General features: G+C 45.2%; 1 protein-coding gene across 2 annotated transcripts in view; it reads left to right on the top strand.

Annotated features, from left to right (window-relative positions):
* Positions 1 to 25,416, top strand: part of SLC29A2 (solute carrier family 29 member 2) — a 180,883-nt gene that overhangs the window by 21,225 nt on the left and 134,242 nt on the right. The window contains exons 2-3 of one of the 2 annotated variants that reach the window (XM_040409501.1): positions 5,675 to 5,804; positions 6,445 to 6,526. In XM_040409501.1, coding sequence (XP_040265435.1) covers positions 5,776 to 5,804; positions 6,445 to 6,526 — 111 coding nt within the window. In that variant the 5' untranslated portion in view covers positions 5,675 to 5,775. The remainder of the gene's footprint in view (positions 1 to 5,674; positions 5,805 to 6,444; positions 6,527 to 25,416) is intronic. The other variant, XM_040409502.1, reaches the window with a different exon arrangement.

Consider the following 25,416-nt stretch of genomic DNA (forward strand, 5'->3'; position numbering starts at 1 on the left):
TTAGTGTCTCCAAAGTCTGAGAACCATACATATTGGGCATCGTCGCGTGCGTAAAAGTCGTCGCTATAAAAATAACTTTTGCCCAAACGCCTCGGATGAACGGTGTTAAAAATATAAAATAAAAACGGTGCCAAAACACTCATTTTTGGGCAAAATTTCCATTTGAATCCTTTTTGCCGGTAATAAAGCAAGGGTTAACCGCCAAACAAAACTCAATATTTATGGCCCTGATTCTGTAGTTTGCAGAAACACCCCATATGTGGTCGTAAATGGCTATATAGCCGCACGGCAGGGCATAGAACGAAGGGAACTCCATATGGTTTCTAGAAGGCAGATTTTGATGGACAGTTTTTTTTTTTGACACCATGTCCCATTAGAAGCCCCCCCTGATGTAGCCTAGACTAGAAACTCCAAAAAAGTGACCCCATCTAAGAAACTACACCCCTCAAGGTATTCAAAAGTTACTTTACAAACTATGTTAACCCTTTAGGTGTTCCACAAAACTAAATAGCGAATGTAGAAACAATTTTAGAATTTTTTTTTTGTTACATTGCCTCAAAAAAGAGTAATATAGAGCAACCAAAAATCATATTTACCCCTAAAATAGTCCCAAAACAACAACCACCTTATCCCGTAGTTTCCTAGATGGGGTCACTTTTGTGGAGTTTCTACTCTAGGGGTGCATCAGGGGGCTTGAAAGGGTACATGGTGTAAATAAACCAGTCCAGCAAAATCTGCCTTCCAAAAACCATATGACGTTCCCCTTCTTCTATGTCCTGCCGTTTAGCCAAATAGTAGTTTACGACCACATATGGGGTGTTTCTGCAAACTACAGAATCGGGGCAACTCATTTTGAGTTTTGTTTGGCAGTTAACCCTTGTTTTACTCCTGGAAAAAATTGATTATTTTGGAAAATTTTCCAAAAAATAGAAATTTCAAAATTGTTTCTCCATCTGCCATCAACTCTTGTGGAACACCTAAAGGGTTAACAAAGTTTGTAAACCCAGTTTTGAATACCTTAAGGGGTGTACTTTCTTAGATGGAGTCACTTTTTTGAAATTTCTATTCTAGGGGTGCAACAGGGGGCTTCAAATGGGACATGGTATAAACAAAACCAGTCCTGCAAAATCTGCCTTCCAAAACCCATATGGTGTTCCCCTCCTTCTATGTGCTCCCGTTCGGCCAAACAGTAGTTTACGACCACATATGGGGTGTTTCTGCAAACTACAGAATCGGGGCAACCCATTTTGAGTTTTGTTTGGCAGTTAACCCTTGTTTTACTCCTGGAAAAAATTGATTATATTGGAAAATTTTCCAAAAAATATAAATTTCCAAATTGTTTCTCCATCTGCCATTAACTCTTGTGGAAGACCTAAAGGGTTAATAAAGTTTGAAAAAACAGTTTTGAATACCTTGAGGGGTGTAGTTTCTAGAATGGGGTCATTTTTGGGAGGTTTCTATTATCTAAGCCTCACAATATGACTTCAAACCTGAACTGGTCCATAAAAAGTGGGATTTTGAAGATTTCAGAAAATTTCAAAATTTGCTTCTAAACTTCTAAGCCTTGTAACATCCCCAAAAAATAAAATATCATTCCCAAAATGCTACAAACATGAAGTAGACATATGGGGAATGTAAAATCATCACAATTTTTGGGGGTATTACTATGTATTACAGAAGTAGAGAAACTGAAAGTTTGAAATTTGCTAATTTTTCAAAATTTTTGGTAAAAATTGTATTTTTTTATGCAAAAAAATTAACTTTTTTGACCCAATTTTAGCAGTGTCATGAAGTACAATATGTGACGAAAAAACAATCTCAGAACGGCCTGGGTAAGTCAAAGCGTTTTAAAGTTATCAGCACTTAAAGTGACAGTGGTCAGATTTGCAAAAAATGGCCAAGTCCTTAAGGTGAAATAGGGCCGAGTCCTTAAGGGGTTAAATGGGACATGGTGTCAAAAAAACAGTCCAGCAAAATCTGCCTTCCAAAAACCTTATGGCATTCCTTTCCTTCTGCACCCTGCCGTGTGCCCGTACAGCAGTTTACGACCACATATGGGGTGTTTCTGTAAACTACAGAATCGGAGCCATAAATATTGAGTTTTGTTTGGCTGTTAACCCTTGCTTTGCAACTGGAAAAAAAATATAAAAATGGAAAATCTGCCAAAAAAGTTAAATTTTGAAATTGTATCTCTATTTTTAATGAATTCTTGTGGAACACCTAAAGGGTTAGCAAAGTTTGTAAAAACAGTTTTGAATACCTTGAAGGGTGTAGTTTCTAGAATGGGGTCATTTTTGGGTGGTTTCTATTATGTAAGCCTCACAAAGTGACTTCAGACCTGAACTGGTCCTTAAAATGTGGGTTTTTGAAAATTTCTGAAAAATTTCAAGATTTGCTTCTAAGCCTTGTAACATCCCCAAAAAATAAAAGGTCATTCCCAAAATGATCCAAACATGAAGTAGACATATGGGGAATGTAAAGTAATAACTATTTTTGGAAGTATTAGGCCTCCTGCACACGGCCGTTTTTTTCCCCATTTACTGGCCGTTTTTTGCGTTCCGTATACGGAACCACTCATTTCAATGGTTCCGCAAAAAAAACGGGATGTACTCCGTATGCATTCCGTTTCCGTATTTCCGTTGTTTCGTCTTAACATAGAACATGTCCTATTATTGCCCGCAAATCACGTTCCGTGGCTCCATTCAAGTCAATGGGTCCACAAGAAAAACTGAACACATACGGAAATGCATCCGTATGTCTTCCGTTTCCGTTCCGTTTTCTGCTGAACCATCTATTGAAAATGTTATGCCCAGCTCAATTTTATCTATGTAATTACTGTATATGCCATACGGAAAAACAGAACGGAAAAACGGAACAAAAATGGAAACACAACGGAAACAAAAAACTGAACAACGGATCCGTGAAAAACGGACCGCAAAACACTGAAAAAGCCATACGGTCGTGTGCAATAGGCCTTACTATGTATTATAGAAGTAGAGAAATTGAAACTTGGAGATTTGCAAATTTTTGGTACATTTTTTTGGGTTTTTTTTATAAATAAAAATGAATTTTTTTGACTCCATTTTACCAGTGTCATGAAGTACAATGTGTGACGAAAAAAACTATCTCAGAATGGCCTGGATAAGTCAAAGCGTTTTAAAGTTATCACCACATAAAATGATGCTGGTCAATTTGCAAAAAATTGCCTGGTCCTTAAGGTGAAAATAAGCCCGGTCCCTAAGGGGTTAAAGATAGCGCCCGTTCCTGAGTGGGGTGGGCGCCATAGCAACCAGGTGCCTGCTGTTTCATACAGCAGGCACCCGCGGCTAATGTCCGTGACTGGCGGCAATTTAACCTCTCAGATGCCGTGGTCAAACCTGACCATGGCATCTAACCACGCTATGTACCAGACGTGCGCTCTTCCAGTAATGCTCCAGCTCTCCCGTGTGGTGATCTGAGGAGCCGGAGCTTGTGTGCGGCAGCCCCGGTCATAGCAGGGCTCCATAGGAAACTAGTAAAATCATCATAGACTCAATGCTAGTGCATTGGAGTCTAGGACAATAGAAATCTAATGATTGCTTGTTCTAGTTCCCTATGGGAACTATAAAAAAAATGTAAAAAATATATAAAATGAGAATAAAAAATATGAAAAAAATAGGGTCAAAATGTGCGATTTGTTTTTTGTTTGGTCGCTTCTCCTCCCACCAAACATTAAGTGATCAAAAGTTGTACACATCCCATAATGGTATCAATGAAATGTAAAGATCGCTCTGCAAAAAGTGATACAGCTCCTCACACTACAAACAAGTTATAGGTAGGGGTGCACCGAAATTCCGGCAGCCGAAAATATCGGCCGAAAATGCACCTAATCCACTTCGGCTGATATTGTTACATATCGGCCGAAAATATGGAGTGTGGGATTTGTCACCCACCATCTGCGGGCGGGCGCCGGGCAGGCGGTTTACTTTGTCACTGCATCTTTATTTTACCTTACAATCGTGACGCTCCAGTAACTAACAACTCTGCAGGCAGAGCGGAGGCCGGCGTAACGTCACTTACTCACGCGACGCGCCTGCTCCGCCTCCTTCATTCATAAAGTGGGCGGAGCAGGTGCGTCACGTGAGTAAGTGACGTTACGCCGCCCTCCGCTCTGCCTGCAGAGTTGTTACTGGAGCGTCACGATTGTAAGGTAAAATAAAGATGCAGTGAGTGATGCTGTGAGCAGCAGGGCCGGGGCTGTTATGGGTAGGGGGATCGGTCTATGGCACTGTTATGGGGAGGGGGGATCTGTGCACTGTTATGGGGAAAGGGATCTGTGCACTGTTATGCCCATAACAGTGCACATATCCCCTTTCCATAACAGTGCACAGATCCCCCTCTCCATAACAGCGCCACCCACAGATCCCCCTCTCCATAACAGAGCCACCCACAGATCCCCCTCTCCATAACAGAGCCACCCACAGATCCCCCTCTTCATAACAGCGCCACCCACAGATCCCCCTCTCCATAACAGCGCCACCCACAGATCCCCCTCTCCATAACAGCGCCACCCACAGATCCCCCTCTCCATAACAGCGCCACCCACAGATCCCCCTCTCCATAACAGCGCCACCCACAGATCCCCCTCTCCATAACAGCGCCACCCACAGATCCCCCTCTCCATAACAGCGCCACCCACAGATCCCCCTCTCCATAACAGCGCCACCCACAGATCCCCCTCTCCATAACAGCGTCACCCACAGATCCCCCTCTCCATAACAGCGCCACCCACAGATCCCCCTCTCCATAACAGCGCCACCCACAGATCCCCCTCTCCATAACAGCGTCACCCACAGATCCCCCTCTCCATAACAGCGCCACCCACAGATGAATTTCATTCATGAAAAATAATTATTAATAAAATCATTAAAAAAAAGTATTTTAAAAGTATTTGGGCAAAAAGGCAGTTTCGGTTTCGGTTTTCGGTCAAGGGCATCCTGAATTTTCGGTTTCGGACCAGAATTTTCATTTCGGTGCACCCCTAGTTATAGGGGTCCGAAAATGACAGCAAAGGAAAAAAAAACACCACCTTTTGGAATTTTTCTCCAAATAATAAAAAGGTTATGGCTTGGAAAAGGCAAAACGAAAACACAAAGTAAAAAGAACCTCGAGGGTAGAAGGGGTTAACAATCTGCCCTGTACCCTCCTTACATTGTTATTGAATTTTCTATTGAATTGTGTCTTTTATTATTCCATTAGGTTTTGTCAGGTCTGTGAGCTCAATGTATTCCTATACCTCCTTTATCATGTAGATCAAATAACATTGTCTTAGATTGGCTTTCAGTGATCAGTGGTTGGTGAGGGAGATGAATGGGGGTTATTTGATATGGGGTAGAGCCATGTGGATACTGAGATTTTTACAAGGAGGATGGGGGTGGTGCAGCAGAGTACTAAGTGGACGGTAGTGAGAACAGAATCCATGCTTAAATACTAGACTAATGTGACAAGGTTTACAGGATCCTACAGGAGTTTACAAGGGGCTATGAGAGCCTGCAGAGGTTTTACCAGGGGATATACCAGGGCACTATTACAGGACGACAAATAAAATAAGTAATGCAGGAGGAACAGTTGCTGAGAGGATTTTATATCATGGGTAGGGCCTGGACACAATTCAGCCTGTTATTTTCACTCCCAGGCTTCAGGAAATATCCACGTGACTGTTTCTCCTCCTCTCCTGACAGTCTACACAGCTTATTGGGAAAGAGTGGAGGGCACTGGAGGAACACAGACCTAAAGATGCCTCGCAAAGATGAACCACAAGACAAGTGAGTGAGCAGCTATTTTGTTTTATTCTGTTTGCTTTCCTCATATAGCTATCTCGCTTGTCGTCTTGCTGAGCCATTCCTTTGACATACCCTTTCCTTTTTCTGTTTTATTTTCTTGCTCTGTGTACCACTCCATGTGCAGTACTTTGCATATGAGGTACCTGCTCTTCTCTGTTCTGCTGTAATGTGTGTTATTTATACAGTACTAACAGCTTCCGGTATTACCAGTTTTGTCTGTTCCTGCACTGCAAAGAAAAAAGCTTAGAAACTGTGGCAGATATTTGCTCCCACTTATGAGGCTTCTATGGATGTGATATATGTTCATTTATGCTCATTTTGTTTGGTGTGTATAATGTGTTGTATGGTACCTGTGTCATTGAACAGTCAGCCAGGAAAAATATTATATTCTATACAATTTATGTCTTGGCAGTGTTCATGAATGTCTTTTCTTCCAAATGAAGTTATTTTTATAACACTCAGTTTACTGTAGTATGTTTTTAGTAATGACAGTGCAATATTAGTATTTGTAATGCATATTCATACATCTGGATGTATAAGATGTTATGCTTTGTAACATGAGTTTGAAATTGTTGCTCTATTGAACCACTGCTTCCAATGACATATACTTTTTCTTTTACAGGTTCTATTTTGTCACTATTATATTCCTTATGTTAGGCCTTGGGACACTGCTGCCCTGGAATTTCTTCATCACTGCAATTCCAGTGAGTGAAATATATAAATCCTTTTCTTTTAAGCGTGGCTGATCACTGAACAAATGGCTTTATAGGACACAACCCTGTATTCACATATACATTGTTAGCTTCTGTTCACATCTGAAATTTTATTAGCAGGCACAATGCAGTGCTATAAAGCTCTTTTCTGGCCATCAGTTCAGATGAACCTCCAAAGGAGTTTCCACTGCAGATATGAACTCAGATTTGAATATAAGGAAAACAAAATGCTAAACCAAATAGAATTATTGCACATATTGGACTTTTATGCGCACGCCTTCCCTTCATACAGCTGATCGGCGGGGGTGTCGGACCATGAGCATAGGTCATTAATATTAAAAGCCCGGAGAACCCATTTAAGTCATTCCAACCATGTTACCAAAAATACAAGTATTCATTTTATGCTGGGTAACATAGTACATAAGGCCAAAAAAAGACATTTGTCCATCCAGTTCGGCCTGTCATCCTGCAAGTTGATCCAGAGGAAGAGAAAAAAACCCTGTGAGGTAGAAGCCAATTTTCCTCACTTTAGGGGAATACAAAATTCCTTCCCGACTCCAATCATGCAATCAGAATATCTCCCTGGATCAACGTCCCCTCTCTAGTAGCTATATCCTGTAATATTATTACACTCCAGAAATACATCCAGGCCCCTCTTGAATTCCTCTATTGTACTCACCATCACCACCTCCTCAGGCAGAGAGTTCCATAGTCTCACTGCTCTTACCGTAAAGAATCCTTTTCTATGTTTGTGTACAAACCTTCTTTCCTCCAAACGCAGAGGATGTCCCCTCGTCACAGTCACAGTCCTGGGGATAAATAGATGATGGGATAGATCTCTATACTGACCCCTGATATATTTATACATAGTAATTAGATCTCCCCTCAGTCGTCTTTTTTCTAACGTGAATAACCCTAATTTTGATAATCTTTCAGGGTACTGTAGTTGCCCCATTCCAGTTATTACTTTAGTTGCCCTCCTCTGGACCCTCTCCAGCTCTGCTATGTCTGCCTTGTTCACTGGAGCCCAGAACTGTACACAGTACTCCATGTGTGGTCTGACTAATGATTTGTAAAGTAGTAGGAATATGTTCTCATCACGGGCATCTATGCCCCTTTTGATGCAACCCATTATCTTATTGGCCTTGACAGCAGCTGCCTGACACTGTTTTTTGCAGCTTAGTTTGCTGTTTATTAAAATTCCTAGATCCTTTTCCATGTTAGTGTTACCGAGTGTTTTACCATTTAGTATGTACGGGTGACTTGCATTATTCCTTCCCATGTGCATAACTTTACATTTGTCAGTGTTAAACCTCATCTGCCACTTATCTGCCCAAGCCTCCAATCTATCCAGATCCCTCTGTAGTAGTATACTGTCCTCTTCAGTGTTAATTACTTTACACAGTTTAGTGTCATCTGCGAAAATTGATATTTTACTATGCAAGCCTTCTACAAGATCATTAATAAATATATTGAAGAGAATAGGGTGAATACATTTTTCACAAAGTAATCTTTTCATGCTTCCTCCAACCTGTGTGTCTTTCCATTTGTATCTAGTGAAGTAACTACAGTACTTGTAACATAGCCAATGGGGGAGATTTATCAAAACTGGTGGAAATGAAAACTGGCCTAGTTGCGCATAGTAACGAATCAGATTCCACGTAAGAGTGGCAACTAGGGATGAGCGAACCCGAACTGCATTTTCGTAAAAGTCCGGGTTCGGTGTTCGGCGCTTTTTGGCGCTTTTTGAAAGGCTGCAAAGCAGCCAATCAACAAGCGTCATACTACTTGCCCCAAGAGGCCATCACAGCCATGCCTACTATTGGCATGGCTGTGATTGGCCAGTGCAGCATGTGACCCAGCCTCTATATAAGCTTGGGTCACGTAGCGCTGCACGTCACTCTGCTGTTACAAGTGTAGGGAGAGGTTGCAGCTGCGACGTTAGGGCGAGATTAGGCAGTGATTAACTCCTCCAAAACACTTAAGACAGTGATCGATCTACAGCTGTGGATCATTGAACTGCTGCTATTCAATTGCTCACTGTTTTTAGGCTGCCCAGAGCGTTTTTCAGTCACTTTTTTCTGGGGTGATCGGCGGCCATTTTGTGGCTTGTGGTGCGCCATCACAAGCTGCCACCAAGTCCATTTAACCATCAATAGTGTGGTTATTTTTTGGCTATACCCTACATCAAGGGCAAGCTGCCACCAAGTCCATTTAACCATCAATAGTGTGCTTATTTTTTGGCTATATCCTACATCAGGGGCAAGCTGTCACCAAGTCCATTTAACCATCAATAGTGTGGATATTTTTTGGCTATATCCTACATCAGGGGCAAGCTGCCACCAAGTCCATTTAACCATCAATAGTGTGGTTATTTAAATCTATCCCTAAAAGGGTATATTAGATTCAAGGTGCTGATAGGGTCATTCTCAATAACTTCACACACACGCTACTGTGCATATCCAAGTCTAATTCTGTCCGTAAACGTATACCTGTCACCCAGCGCCTAAATAATAGGCCTCAAATTTATATTCAGCAAAATCTGTCATTACTGCTGTGCCTGTATTAGTGTAATACGGTACCTAAATAGATAGCCAGATAGTGTTAGGTGTCTGTAAAAAAAAGGCCTGAATTTGAATTCAATACATTGGGCCAAATAATATTTTTCTTATTGTGGTGAACGGTAACAATGAGGAAAACATCTAGTAAGGGACGCAGACATGGTCGTGGTGGTGTTAGTGGACCCTCTGGTGCTGGGAGAGGACGTGGCTGTTCTGCCACAGCCACACGTCCTAGTGAACCAACTACCTCGGGTCCCAGTAGCCAACAGAATTTACAGCGATATTTGGTGGGGCCCAATGCCGTTCTAAGGATGGTAAGGCCTGAGCAGGTACAGGCATTAGTCAATTGGGTGGCCGACAGTGGATCCAGCACGTTCACATTATCTCCCACCCAGTCTTCTGCAGAAAGCGCACAGATGGCGCATGAAAACCAAGCCCATCAGTCTGTCACATCACCCCCATGCATATCAGGGAAACTGTCTGAGCCTCAAGTTATGCAGCAGTCTCTTATGCTGTTTGAAGACTCTGCTGGCAGGGTTTCCGAAGGGCATCCACCTAGCCCTTCCCCAGGGGTGGAAGAGATAGAATGCACTAACGCACAACCACTTATGTTTCCTGATGATGAGGACATGGGAATACCACCTCAGCACGTCTCTGATGATGACGAAACACAGGTGCCAACTGCTGCGTCTTTCTGCAGTGTGCAGACTGAACAGGAGGTTCATTTGTATGTGACCATTAAATCTATTTGAAATTATTACTGAAGCGAGTGCTGGTCCTTACTATACCATTATCTGTGGATCTTCCTCCCGGGACGCGCGCACCGCACCGCTGAAAGCAGAAGTGCCGCTTGTATCTTCTCTGAACAGGAGGTCAGGGATCAAGACTGGGTGGAAGACGATGCAGGGGACGATGAGGTCCTAGACCCCACATTGAATGAAGGTCGTGCCACTGACTTTCACAGTTCGGAGGAAGAGGCAGTGGTGAGACCGAGCCAACAGCGTAGCAAAAGACAAAGAGGGAGCAGTGGGCAAAAGCAGAACACCCGCCGCCAAGAGACTCTTCCTGCTACTGACCGCCGCCATCTGGGACCGAGCACCCCAAAGGCAGCTTCAAGGAGTTCCCTGGCATGGCACTTCTTCAAACAATGTGCTGACGACAAGACCCGAGTGGTTTGCACGCTGTGCCATCAGAGCCTGAAGCGAGGCATTAACGTTCTGAACCTTAGCACAACCTGCATGACCAGGCACCTGCATGCAAAGCATGAACTGCAGTGGAGTAAACACCTTAAAAACAAGGAAGTCACTCAGGCTCCCCCTGCTACCTCTTCTGCTGCTGCCGCCTCGGCCTCTTCTGCTGCTGCCGCCTCGGCCTCTTCCTCCGCCTCTGGAGGAACGTTGGCACCTGCCGCCCAGCAAACATGGGATGTACCACCAACACCACCACCTGCGTCACCAAGCATCTCAACAATGTCACACGGCAGCTTTCATCTCACAAACATTTGAGAGAAAGCGTAAATTCCCACCTAGCCACCCTCGATCCCTGGCCCTGAATGCCAGCATTTCTAAACTACTGGCCTATGAAATGCTGTCATTCAGGCTGGTGGACACAGACAGCTTCAAACAGCTCATGTCGCTTGCTGTCCCACAGTATGTTGTTCCCAGCCGGCACTACTTCTCCAAGAGAGCCGTGCCTTCCCTGCACAACCAAGTATCTGATAAAATCAAGTGTGCACTGCGCAACGCCATCTGTGGCAAGGTCCACCTAACCACAGATACGCGGACCAGTAAGCACGGCCAGGGACGCTATATCTCCCTAACTGCACACTGGGTAAATGTAGTGGCGGCTGGTCCCCAGGCGGAGAGCTGTTTGGCGCACTTCCTTCCGCCGCCAAGGATCGCAGGGCAACATTCTTTGCCTCCTGTTGCCTCCTCCTCCTACTCAGCTTCCTCCTCCTCTTCTTCCACCTGCTCATCCAGTCAGCCACACACCTTCACCACCAACTTCAGCACAGCCCGGGGTAAACGTCAGCAGGCCATTCTGAAACTCATATGTTTGGGGGACAGGCCCCACACCGCACAGGAGTTGTGGCGGGGTATAGAACAACAGACCGACGAGTGGTTGCTGCCGGTGAGCCTCAAGCCCGGCCTGGTGGTGTGCGATAATGGGCGAAATCTCGTTGCAGCTCTGGGACTAGCCGGTTTGACGCACATCCCTTGCCTGGCGCATGTGCTGAATTTGGTGGTGCAGAAGTTCATTCGCAACTACCCCGACATGTCAGAGCTGCTGCATAAAGTGCAGGCCGTCTGTTCGCGCTTCCGGCGTTCACATCCTGCCGCTGCTCGCCTGTCTGCGCTACAGCGTAACTTCGGCCTTCCCGCTCACCGCCTCATATGCGACGTGCCCACCAGGTGGAACTCCACCTTGCACATGCTGGACAGACTGTGCGAGCAGCAGCAGGCCATAGTGGAGTTTCAGCTGCAGCACTGCGGAACAGCACCACTTACCACCAGTGACTGGGCCTCCATGCGAGACCTGTGTGCCCTGTTGCGCTGTTTCGAGTACTCAACCAACATGGCCAGTGGCGATGACGCCATTATCAGCATTACAATACCACTTCTATGTCTCCTTGAGAAAACACTTAGGGCGATGATGGAAGAGGAGGTGGCCCAGGAGGAGGAGGAGGAGGAAGAGGGGTAATTTTTAGCACTTTCAGGCCAGTCTCTTCGAAGTGACTCAGAGGGAGGTTTTTTGCAACAGCAGAGGCCAGGTACAAATGTGGCCAGACAGGGCCCACTACTGGAGGACGAGGAGGTGGAGGAGGATGAGGATGAAGCATGTTCACAGCGGGGTGGCACCCAACGCAGCTCGGGCCCATCACTGGAGCGTGGCTGGGGAAAAACGCAGGACGATGACGATACGCCTCCCACAGAGGACAGCTTGTCCTTACCTCTGGGCAGCCTGGCACACATGAGCGACTACATGCTGCAGTGCCTGCGCAACGATAGCAGAGTTGCCCACATTTTAACGTGTGCGGACTACTGGGTTGCCACCCTGCTGGATCCCCTGTACAAAGACAATGTGCCCACCTTACTTCCTGCACTGGAGCGTGATAGGAAGATGCGCGAGTACAAGCGCACGTTGGTAGACGCGCTACTGAGAGCATTCCCAAATGTCACAGGGGAACAAGTGGAAGCCCAAGGCAGAGGAGGAGCAAGAGGTCGCCAACGCAGCTGTGTCACGGCCAGCTCCTCTGAGGGCAGGGTTAGCATGGCAGAGATGTGGAAAAGTTTTGTCACCACGCCACAGCTAACTGCACCACCACCTGATATGGAACGTGTTAGCAGGAGGCAACATTTCACTAACATGGTGGAACAGTACGTGTGCACACCCCTCCACGTACTGACTGATGGTTCGGCCCCATTCAACTTCTGGGTCTCCAAATTGTCCATGTGGCCAGAGCTAGCCTTTTATGCCTTGGAGGTGCTGGCCTGCCCGGCGGCCAGTGTTTTGTCTGAACGTGTATTCAGCACGGCAGGGGGCGTCATTACAGACAAACGCAGCCACCTGTCTACAGCCAATGTGGACAAGCTGACGTTCATAAAAATGAACCAGGCATGGATCCCACAGGACCTGTCCATCCCTTGTGCAGATTAGACATTAACTACCTCCCCTTAACCATATATTATTGTACTCCAGGGCACTTCCTCCTTCAATCCTATTTTTATTTTCATTTTACCATTATATTGCGGGGCAACCCAAAGTTGAATGAACCTCTCCTCTGTCTGGGTGCCGGGGCCTAAATTACATGACAATGGACTGTTCCAGTGGTGGGTGACGTGAAGCATGATTCTCTGCTATGACATGAAGACTGATTCTCTGCTGACATGAAGCCAGATTCTCTGCTATGGGACCTCTCTCCTCTGCCTGGGTGCCGGGGCCTAAATATCTGACAGTGGCCTGTTCCAGTGGTGGGTGACATGAAGACTGATTCTCTGCTGAGTCGCTGACATGAAGCCTGAATCTCTGTTATGGGACCTCTCTCCTCTGTCTGGGTGCCGGGGCCTAAATTATGACAATGGACTGTTCCAATGTTGGGTGACATGAAGCCTGATTCTCTGCTATGACATGAAGCCTGATTCACTGCTATGACATGAAGCCTGATTCTCTGCTATGATATGAAGACTGATTCTCTGCTGACAGGAAGCCAGATTCTCTGCTATGGGACCTCTCTCCTCTGCCTGGGTGCGGGGCCTAAATATCTGACAATGGACTGTTCCAGTTTTGGGTGACTTGAAGCCTAATTCTCTGCTATGGGACCTCTCTCCTCTGCCTGGGTGCCGGGGCCTAAATATCTGACAATGGACTGTTCCAGTTTTGGGTGACGTGAAGCCTGATTCTCTGCTATGGGACCTCTCTCCAATTGATATTGGTTAATTTTTATTTATTTTATTTTTATTTGTATTCATTTCCCTATCCACATTTGTTTGCAGGGGATTTAACTACATTTTGATGCCTTTTGCAGCACTCTAGCCCTTTCCTGGGCTGTTTTACAGCCTTTTTAGTGCCGAAAAGTTCGGGTCCCCATTGACTTCAATGGGGTTCGGGTTCGGGACGAAGTTCGGGTCGGGTTCGGATCCCGAACACGAACATTTCCGGGAAGTTCGGCCGAACTTCTCGATCCCGAACATCCAGGTGTTCGCTCAACTCTAGTGGCAACGCCCCATGTGTAGTGTTGATATGTATATAGAGCCGTAGAGATATATTCTGCTTACTGTTATTTGTTATGAGGAGTCACAACAACTGTAGTAGGTCTGGCTGGTTTTGAACGCGACAAGCAGACGGGACCCTGGACTGCAGCCGTGTTCCTATGCCCGCACCAGAAGCTGTAGTCGGGAAAAGAGTATATGCATAGTGAAGTAAAAAGGTGGATCGCTTGTCCGGCGCGGTCACATGATATTCAGGTAGCCAACGTGATAATATCGAGGTTACTTTATTTTCAAGCAGTCAACGCATTTCAAGGGCTGTAGTGTCCTCTTCCTCAGGAGAAATGAACAGTTATGCTTCTACATGTTAATGGACCTTTAAAACAGTGTTTTTTTTGGAGTGCAGTGATGCAGGGGCGGTATTAGGACTTTTTTACTTTGATTGATGTCCTCATATGTCACTATATTTATGGGAGGATGCTAAAGTAGTATGTGTTGTTCGTATTTCTTATCTATATGTTGGCTCGTTGTCTTGTTTCTTTTTTACAGAGAGCCTGCAATTCTCAGCAGTAGTTAGTTCGCTAGTTACTAGTGGAGTCTTTGTTACATATTTAGTCCAGCCCTGGTATCTAAGGGCTCTTTCACACTTGCGTTGTCCGGATCCGGCGTGTACTCCCTTTGCCAGAATTACACGCCGGATCCGGAAAAACGCAAGTGAACTGAAAGCATTTAAAGACCGATCCGTCTTCAAAATGCATTCAGTGTTACTATGGCAGCCAAGACGCTATTAAAGTCCTGGCTGCCATAGTAGTAGTGGGGAGCGGGGGAGCAGTATACTTACAGTCCGTGCGGCTCCCCGGGCGCTCCAGAATGACGTCAGAGCGCCCCATGCGCATGGATGACGTGTTCCATGCGATCACGTCATCCATGCGCGTGGGGCGCCCTGACGTCACTCTGGAGCGCCCGGGGAGCCGCACGGACGGTAAGTATACTGCTCCCCACTACACTTTACCATGGCAACCAGGACTTTAGCGTCTTGGCAGCCATGGTAACCATTCAGAAAAAGCTAAACGTCGGATCTGGCAATGCGCCAAAACGACGTTTAGCTTAAGGCCGGATCCGGATTAATGCCTTTCAATAGGCATTAATTCCGGATCCGGCCTTGCGGCAAGTGTTCAGGATCTTTGGCCGGAGCAAAAAGCGCAGCATGCTGCGGTATTTTCTCCGGCCAAAAAACGTTCCGGTCCGGAACTGAAGACATCCTGATGCATCCTGAACGGATTTCTCTCCATTCAGAATGCATTAGGATAAAACTGATCAGGATTCTTCCGGCATAGAGCCCCGACGACGGAACTCTATGCCGGAAGAAAAGAACGCAAGTGTGAAAGAGCCCTTAATCAAAGGGCTAATGATCGGTCTATCTCTGCTCTACTTTGTATCTTATCTGCTCTGTTCATACACCAGACCGGTTTGTCATTCTGCATTGCTAAAGTCGTAATCTGTCAACATATCCTAAGTGTTAAATGGGTGATATAGATACTAGATACTATATATATATATATATATATATATATATATATATATATATATATATATAAAGTCTACACACCACTGTTAAAATGTCAGGTTTCTGTGATGTTAAAAAATTAGACAAAGATAAATCATTTCTGAACTTTTCCCACCTTTAATCTGACCTATAAACTGTACCACTGAATTGAAAAACAAACTGAAATCTTTTAGGTGGAGGGAAGAAAAAATAAAATAGTGTGGTTGCATAAGTGTGCACACCCTCTTATAACTGGAGATGTAGCTGTGTTCAGAATTACGCAATCACATTCAGTGCTCCAGACAAAAAAAAATGACCAGGAGCCATTGGCTCCTAAACTAAAAAATTTAGGAGCCAAATTAAATTTTTTAGTCGCCAAATTTAAAATGCATATAATTTTTAAAAAAGGACTTTTGAGAAGATGAGACGCAGGTGCACTACATATAGGAGAAAACAGCACCACATGCCTCTCACATCCAGGGACATTTTCTGGGGGACAAGGTGACAAAAAATGGCGAATTGCGTGGTTTAGAGTTTTTTTTTCTGTTACGGCCTTCACCGAGCAGAAATATTTTTTTTATATTTTAATAGCTCACACTTTTTGGGACGTGGCGATATGTAATATGTTTATTCTTTATTGTTTGTAAATTTTATATGTAAAACTGGGGAGGGGGCCATTTAAACTTTTAGTATTTTGGTGTTTTTTTTATTATTTTTTTATTTAATAACCATTTCTTCCCTTAGGGACTAGAACCTGGATTTTTTCATCCCTTGTGCTATTCACCCTGATAGAGATCTATCAGGGTGAATAGGATCTCACATCTCCCTGCTGCTCTGTGCTCTGTGCACACAGCAGCAGGGAGCTGAACATGGCAGCCAGGGCTTCAGTAGCGTCCTGGCTGCCATGGTAACGATCTGAGCCCCAGCAGTGTAATCTGCCACTGCCACCAAAGAACGGGATGGGACCCTGTGGCCACCATATAACAATGGGGGGGACGACACGACGACTTGTGGCCAGTGATAATGGGGGGGGGGGGGAGAAGCTTTGGGAGAGCGCCACCACCAATGAATGTTTAAAGAGGACCTTTCATGGGTCCAAAGAATATGTACTTAGTAGCAGGATGCATAGAGCGGCGCCCAGGGATCTAAGTGCACTTACTATTAATCCTGGGCGCCGCTCCGTTCGTCCGCTGTGGCCCCCGGTATTTTTAGCATTCAGAGGAAGGAGGAGGAGGAGGAGGAGGAGACGCCAGTGTCTCTCCTTCTCCCTGACAGCAGCGCTGTCCAATCACAGCGCAGAGCTCAGAGCCAGGGAGGTTTTTTCCTCCCTGGCTCTGAGCTCTGATTGGACAGCGCTGCTGTCAGGGAGAAGGAGAGACACTGGCGTCTCCTCCTCCTCCTTCCTATGAATGCTGAAAATACCGGGGGCCACAGCGGACGAACGGAGCGGCGCCCAGGATTAATAGTAAGTGCACTTAGATCCCTGGGCGCCGCTCTATGCAGCCTGCTACTAAGTACATATTCTTTGGACCCATGAAAGGTCCTACAATTGTCAGCAGCGGTATAACAGACCCGGCACCCGGCCTCAATAACAGGGCATGCGATCTGGGGCACCTGAGGGGTTAATGGCCGCGGATCGCATGTCCTGTTATTGAGGCCGGGTGCCGGGTCTGTTATACCGCTGCCTATACTTATGTTTTACATTCATTGGTGGCGCAGTGGCGACAGCTCCTCCCCTCCTCCTCCCCTGCTATATCCCCATTGGTGGTAGTGGCGGCCGCGTCACAGTGGAGAGGGAGGGACTCCTTCCTTCTCCACTGTGCAGTGTGCTAGTGAAGAGAACGTAGGCTGCGCAGGATCGCGGCGGTACAGTCGCAATTGGCGACAAGACTAAAAAGTCTTGTCGCCATCTGCAAATTTTAAGGCGCATTGGCGACCGTTTTGGTCGCCATCTGGAGCCCTGACATTCAAAATCATGTTAAATAGGAGTCAGCATACACCTGCCATCATTTTAAGTGCCTCTGATTAACCCCAAATAAAGTTCACCCGCTCTAGTTGGTCTTTCCTGAAATTTTCTTAGTCGCATCCCACAGCAAAAGCTATGACACAGAGAGCTTCCAAAGTATCAGAGGGATCTCATTGTTAAAAGGTATTAGTCAGCAGAAGGGTGCAAAATAATTTCCAAGGCATTAGATATACCATGGAACACAGTGAAGACAGTCATCATCAAGTGGAGAAAATGGCACAACAAGTGGCACAACAGTGACATTACCAAGAACTGGACGTCCCTCCAAAATTGGTGAAAAGACGAGAAGAAAACTGGTCTGGGAGGCTACCAAGAGGCCTACAGCAACATTAACTCCTTAAGGACACAGCCATATTTCACCTTAAAGACCAGGCCATTTTTTTGCAAATCTGACCAGTGTCACTTTATGTGGTGATAACTTTAAAACGCTTTGACTTATCCAAGCCATTCTGAGATTAGTTTTTTCGTCACATATTGTACTTCCTGACACTGGTAAAATGGAGTAAAAAAAGTTCATTTTTATTTATAAAAAAAGACCAAATTTACCAAAAATTTGCAAATTTCCAAGTTTCAATTTCTCTACTTCTATAATACATAGTAATGAAGTAGTAGTTTGTGAGGCAAGGTAACAAAAAAAAAAAAAAAATCGGAAATTTTATCTCCATTTGCCATTAACTCTTGTGGAACACTTAAAGGGTTAACAAAGTTTGTAAAATCAGTTTTGAATACCTTGAGGGGTGTAGTTTCTTAAATGGGGTCACTTTTAGGAGTTTCTACTCTAGGGGTGCATCAGGGGGGTTTCAAATGGGACATGGTGTCAAAAAACCAGTGCAGCAAAAACTGCCTTCCAAAAACTATATGGCGTTCCTTTCCTTCTGCGCCCTGCCGTGTGGCCATACAGAAGTTTGCGACCACATATGGGGCATTTCTGTAAACTACAGAATTGGGGCCATAAATATTGAGTTTATATCATGTGCTATTTTTATAGAGCAGGTTCTTACGGATGCGGCGATACCTAATATGTATACTTTTTTTAAATTGATTTAGGTTTTACACAATAATATCATTTCTGAAACAAAAAAATAAAAAAGTCATGTTTTAGTGTCTCCATAGTCTGAGAGCCATATTTATTTTAAATTTTTTTGGGCGATTATCTTATGTAGGGTATAATTTTTTGCGGGATGAGATGAGTTAGATTGGCACTATTTTGGGGTGCATATGACTTTTTGATCGCTTGCTATTACACTTTTTGTGATGTAAGGTAACAAAAAATAGCTTTTTTTGACACCGTTTTTATTAAAAATTTTTTACAGTGTTCACCTGAGGGGTTAGGTCATGTGGCATTTTTATAGAGCAGGTTCTTACGCACGTGGCAATACCTAGTATGTATACTTTTTTTAAAAATTTATTTAGGTTTTACACAATAATATTTTTGAAACAAAAAAATAAAAACACCTATTTTAGTGTCTCCATAGTCTGAGAGACATATATATTTTTTTAAAATTCTTTTTGGCGATTATCTTATGTAGGGTATCATTTTTTGCGGGATGAGATGACTGTTAGATTGGCACTATTGTGGGGGGCATACGCCTTTTTACCATGGTAACCATCACTCGCTGCCACAACAGAGCAGTGGGTGATGGGGAGGGAGGGGGGCCCCCTCCCTCTCCCATCGGGGGCTGAAAAGGCACAGCAGCCCCTGATGGGAGAGGGAGGGAGCTCCCTCCCTGTTAACCTCTTCCATACAGCATGCATGGAAGGGGTTAAACGCCTGACATCTCTGCCAGCACAGATGGCAGGCGTTTCAAGTAGATTGTCAGCAATGTGCTGAGACACTGCAAACCGCTCGGCCATCCTGAGAGAGGGGACGGGCGGATGATCACGGCCCTCCCGCCTGGCAGTGGAACTGGGGCCTTAGTTAAGCTAGAGGGAATTGTGAACAGTTCCAAATACCAGTCAATATTGGCACAAAACCTTCAGGCTTCTGCTAGAAAGCTGAACATGAAGAGGAACTTCATCTTTCAGCATGACAACGACCCAAAGCATACATCCAAATCAACAAAAGAATGGCTTCACCAGAAGAAGATTAAAGTTTTGGAATGGCCCAGCCAGAGCCCAGACCTAAATCCGATTGAAAATCTGTAGGGTGATCTGAAGACGGCTGTGCACAGGAGATGCCCTCGCAATCTGACAGATTTGGAGTGTTTTTGCAAAGAAAAGTGGGCAAAATGTGCCATGCTGATAGAATCATACCCAAAAAGACTGAGTGCTGTAATAAAATCAAAAGGTGCTTCAACAAAGTATTCGTTTAAGGCCTCATGCACACGACCGTTGTTTTGGTCCGCTTCCGAGCCGCCGTTTTTTTCGGCTCGGATGCGGACCCATTCACTTCAATGGGGCTGCAAAAGATGAGGACAGCACTCAGTGTGCTGTCCGCATCCGTTGCACCGTTCCGTGGCCCCGCAAAAAAAATATAGTATGTCCTATTCTTGTGCATTTTGCGGACAAGAATAGGCATTTTTACAATGGGCCGCCCGTTCCGTTTCGCAAATTGCGGAAGGCACATAGGCGGCTTCCGTTTTTTGCGGATCCGCGGTTTGCGGACCACAAAAAACGGCACGTTCGTGTGCATGTAGCCTAAGGGTGTGCACACTTATGCAACCATATTTTATTTTTATACTTTTTCTTCCCTCTACCTAAAAGATTTTAGTTTGTTTTTCAATTGAGTTGTACAGTTTATAGGTCACATTAAAGTTGGAAAAGTTCTGAAAACTTTTTATATCCACTGTATATATATATATTAGGGATCGACCGATCATCAAAAGTACCGATATTATTGGCCTATATTTAGGATTTTGTACATTATCTGCATCTAACCTTGCCGATATACCAATAATGCGTATAAAGCGAATACTAGTGAGCGCTTCCATTATGGAAGCGCGCACTAGTATGCATCGGGTGCCAGGAGCGGTGAAGAAGCAGCAAGCGCTTCTGCTATTTACCCTCCCTGGTCTTTGATGGGGCCTGCACTGTCCTGACGCCGTACAGCGTCAGGACGTAGTGTGCGCACTATGACCTGACGCTGCATGCTGTCAGGTGACAGTGCAGTGCGGGACGGAGAATACAGGGGAGCGAGACGCCGGACCCGGAGATGAAGAGAAGCCGCGGAGCAGGAGAGGTGAGGAGTTTTTTATTTTATTCATCTGAGGTCTGATAGGGGTTAATAATGGTCTGATCTGAGGTCTGATTGGGATTAATAAAGGGCTGATAGGGGTTAATAAAGGGCTGATCTGAGTTCTGATAGGGGTTAATAAAGTCAGTGAAGAGGGGGGGATGGTGTGGAAATTGGCATTTGGCACTAGTATATTATAAATTGACTGCCAACTAAGGGCTTTATTAAATTATAATTTACATTTTATAATATAATAGTGCCAAATGCCAATTTCCACCACCTCGGTGACTACCAACTAATATAATATATATTATGAGATATAAAATATCGGTATAAATTATCGGCTATCTGCCTGAAAGTTCACAGATTATCGGTATCGGCTCTAAAAAAAAAATCTATATCGGTCAATCCCTAATATATACAGGGTGGGCCATTTATATGGATACACCTTAATAAAATGGGAATGGTTGGTGATATTAACTTCCTGTTTGTGGCACATTAGTATATGTGAGGGGGGAAACTTTTCAAGATGGGTGGTGACCATGGCGGCCATTTTGAAGTCGGCCATTTTGAATCTAACTTTTGTTTTTTCAATAGGAAGAGGGTCATGTGACACATCAAACTTTATTGGGAATTTCACAAGAAAAACAATCGTGTGCTTGGTTTTAACGTAACTTTATTCTTTCACGAGTTATTTACAAGTTTCTGACCACTTATAAAATGTGTTCAATGTGCTGCCCATTGTGTTGGATTGTCAATGCAACCCTCTTCTCCCACTCTTCACACACTGATAGCAACACCGCAGGAGAAATGCTAGCACAGGCTTCCAGTATCCGTAGTTTCAGGTGCTGCACATCTCGTATATTAACAGCATAGACAATTGCCTTCAGATGACCCCAAAGATAAAAGTCTAAGGGGGTCAGATCGGGAGACCTTGGGGGCCATTCAACTGGCCCACGATGACCAATCCACTTTCCAGGAAACTGTTCATCTAGGAATGCTCGGACCTGACACCCATAATGGCCCACCCTGTATATTGGCCCACCCTGTATATTGTGGGGGTTTTACTCTGGTAGGCGGGCGGTAGCGATGGCAGTACAGAGGCTAAGGAGACAGGCTTTGTGTCCAAACCGTGCTCTTTTATTCACTCCAGTGCGTCACATCAAAAACTGTGCAGTTCACACAATAGCAATGTTCAGAAACCCCACCTCCCACAATGGAGCCCCAAACGCTGCAGGCGTCTCGGTGCCTGTTCACACAGTCTCTCCCACCAGTGATCAGTACTACACCTTGTCGTGGGGCAGGTTCATCTAAGTTCATGCAAGGTAGACAGGTCACGTGTCGGCCTGGACAAGGGATTGGCTCCGGCCACAGGATCCCTTCTTTTGTTCCTTCTCTGCGCCTGCATCAGTTGTTCAGTCTTTGTTAGACGGAGCGGACTACAGAGCTCAGCCCGACCCTCCGATCAGCCTCCCATACAGCTTCATGCAGAGAGACAGACAGGAGACCGCACTGCACCAGGGCTCCACAGTCAGTGATCACCAAACCTATATTCACAGGCTCTGGGTCTAGTAGGAAGACCACACCTGCCCGGAACCGTAGTGGTCCGTGGGGAACAGACACCCACCCTGCTCTTTGCCTGTTCCCAGTAAGAGCCGGCCCAGACCGCTGTGTGAACAGCACTCACTGCTGACAAAACACAAAAGACCCGGCTCTTACTCCACCGAGGCCACAACCCTTGGTAGCACGTATCTTCCGTCCACTACTACTCCAGATATATATATATATATATATATATATATATATATATATATATATACACATATACATACACTGCTCAAAAAAATAAAGGGAACACTTGAACAACACAATGTAACTCCAAGTCAATCACACTTCTGTGAAATCAAACTGTCCACTTAGGAAGCAACACTGAGTGACAATCAATTTCACATGCTGTTGTGCAAATGGGATAGACAACAGGTGGAAATTATAGGCAATTAGCAAGACACCCCCAATAAAGGAGTGGTTCTTCAGGTGGTAACCACAGACCACTGCTTAGTTCCTATGCTTCCTGGCTGATGTTTTGGTCACTTTTGAATGCTGGCGGTGCTTTCACTCTAGTGGTAGCATGAGACGGAGTCTACAACCCACACAAGTGGCTCAGGTAGTGCAGCTTATCCAGGATGGCACATCAATGCGAGCTGTGGCAAGAAGGTTTGCTGTGTCTGTCAGCGAAGTGTCCAGAGCATGGAGGCACTACCAGGAGACAGGCCAGTACATCAGGAGACGTGGAGGAGGCCGTAGGAGGGCAACAACCCAGCAGCAGGACCGCTACCTCCGCCTTTGTGCAAGGAGGAACAGGAGGAGCACTGCCAGAGCCCTGCAAAATGACCTCCAGCAGGCCACAAATGTGCATGTGTCTGCTCAAACAGTCAGAAACAGACTCCATGAGGGTGATATGAGGGCATGACGTCCACAGGTGGGGGTTGTGCTTACAGCCCAACACCGTGCAGGACGTTTGGCATTTTCCAGAGAACAGCAAGATTGGCAAATTCGCCACTGGCGCCATGTGCTCTTCACAGATGAAAGCAGGTTCACACTGAGCACATGTGACAGAGTCTGGAGACACTGTGGAGAACGTTCTGCTGCCTGCAACATCCTCCAGCATGACCGGTTTGGCATTGGGTCAGTAATGGTGTGGGGTGGCATTTCTTTGGAGGGCCGCACAGCCCTCCATGTGCTTTCTAGAGGTAGCCTGACTGCCATTAGGTACCGAGATGAGATCCTCAGACCCCTTGTGAGACCATATGCTGGTGCGATTGGCCCTGGGTTCCTCCTAATGCAAGACCATGCTAGACCTCATGTGGCTGGAGTGTGTCAGCAGTTCCTGCAAGACGAAGGCATTGATGCTATGGACTGGCCCGCCCGTTCCCCAGACCTGAATCCAATTGAGCACATCTGGGACATCATGTCTCGCTCTATCCACCAACGTCACGTTGCACCACAGACTGTCCAGGAGTTGGCAGATGCTTTAGTCCAGGTCTGGGAGGAGATCCCTCAGGAGACCATCCGCCACCTCATCAGGAGCATGCACAGGCGTTGTAGGGAGGTCATACAGGCACGTGGAGGCCACACACACTACTGAGCCTCATTTTGACTTGTTTTAAGGACATTACATCAAAGTTGGATCAGCCTGTAGTGTGTTTTTCCACTTTAATTTTGAGTGTGACTCCAAATCCAGACCTCCATGGGTTAAAAAATTTGATTTCCATCTTTTTTTTTTTGTGTGATTTTGTTGTCAGCACATTCAACTATGTAAAGAACAAAGTATTTCAGAAAAATATTTAATTAATTCAGATCTAGGATGTGTTATTTTTGTGTTCCCTTTATTTTTTTGAGCAGTGTGTATGTATGTATGTGTGTGTGTGTGTGTGTGTGTGTATATATATATATATATATATATATAATTAGTGAGTGGGCACGATTGGTTCCTACGCGCTGTAAAATGCTCAACAGGCAAGAACCAATGCTTCCCTATGGGCATGGTTCTCACCAGAGCGTTTTACAGCGCGTACGATCGCGCTGTAAAACGCCCGACGCCCCAAGAAGTACAGGAGCTTCTTTGGGGCGTCTTGTCGCGCGTTCCCGTACATAGACTTCAGCGGGAACGCGCGACAATGGGCGTTCGCTTGTTCCGGAGCCGCGTCTGTAAACGCGCATACAGAGCGCTCCATCCCGTACGCTCAAGTCTGAACCCAGCCTAATATTTATAATATTTTCTCATATCCTAGCTTGTTATAGATGTATTTACTTTCTTATGATTGTGTCCGTTCTTTTTTTGTGGGAGTGTATGCCACATAGGGAAAGCTGTGGATAAGTAGATAATGTAATAAATGGATAATTGGGAAGGATGTAAAGAGTGTATAATATGAAGCACTTCAGTCACCTGTAGCAAATACAAGTCCACACTAGGAGCTCTGTTTAAGGTCTCTTGCACACGACCGTATGGCTTTTTCAGTATTTTGTGGGCCGCAAAAAATACGGATGACGTCCGTCATTTACGGAACAGCTGGCCGCTGATAGAACAGTACTATCCTTGTCCATACAATAATAGAACATGTCCTATCTTTAAACGAAACAGAAATACGGAAACGGAAGGCATACGGAGTACCTTCCTTTCTTTTTGCGTTTACGTTACGTTTTTTTTTTTTGCGTACCGTATACGGAACCATTCATTTCAATGGCTCCGCAAAGAAAAACTGAAGGTACTCCGTATGCCTTACGTTTTTCCGTTCCGTTCAAAGATAGAACATGTCCTATTATTGTCCGCTTAACGGACAAGGATGGTACTGTTATATCAGGGGCAGCTGTTCCCTTCCGCAAAAAACGGAATTCACGCGGACCGCAAAATACTGAAAAAGCCATACGGTCGTGTGCAAGAGGCCTAACACAGCACTGACAGTTTTTCAAACTTGCAGACTTGTGTGTTCTTTTCACCTCATTGTGCCAATATTGTATGTGAGTGAGCAATAGTAGTCATACTCAAAAGTCACTGGTACAAAACCTTTTTGTTTCTTTTATTTCTTTACTTCATTTTAATATAAAATGGTACATTATGATGGACTCTTGGACAGACATCGTTCACATCTCCTCCCCTCCACGCGACGCTTCGGGAAAACACGCCCCCTTACTCATGCCGTTTCATTTAACATCCTAATACCGCCACCGCATCCCTGCACACAAAAAAATAAAAAATAAATCACTGTTGTACAGGTCTGTTAATATGTAGAAGTGTAACTGTTAAAGGGGTTGTCCGAGTTCAGAACTGAACCTGGACATATCCCCATTTTCACCCAGGCAGTCCCCCTGA

Source organism: Bufo bufo, chromosome 10 (genome assembly GCF_905171765.1).
Source record: "Bufo bufo chromosome 10, aBufBuf1.1, whole genome shotgun sequence".
Taxonomy (NCBI): domain Eukaryota; kingdom Metazoa; phylum Chordata; class Amphibia; order Anura; family Bufonidae; genus Bufo; species Bufo bufo.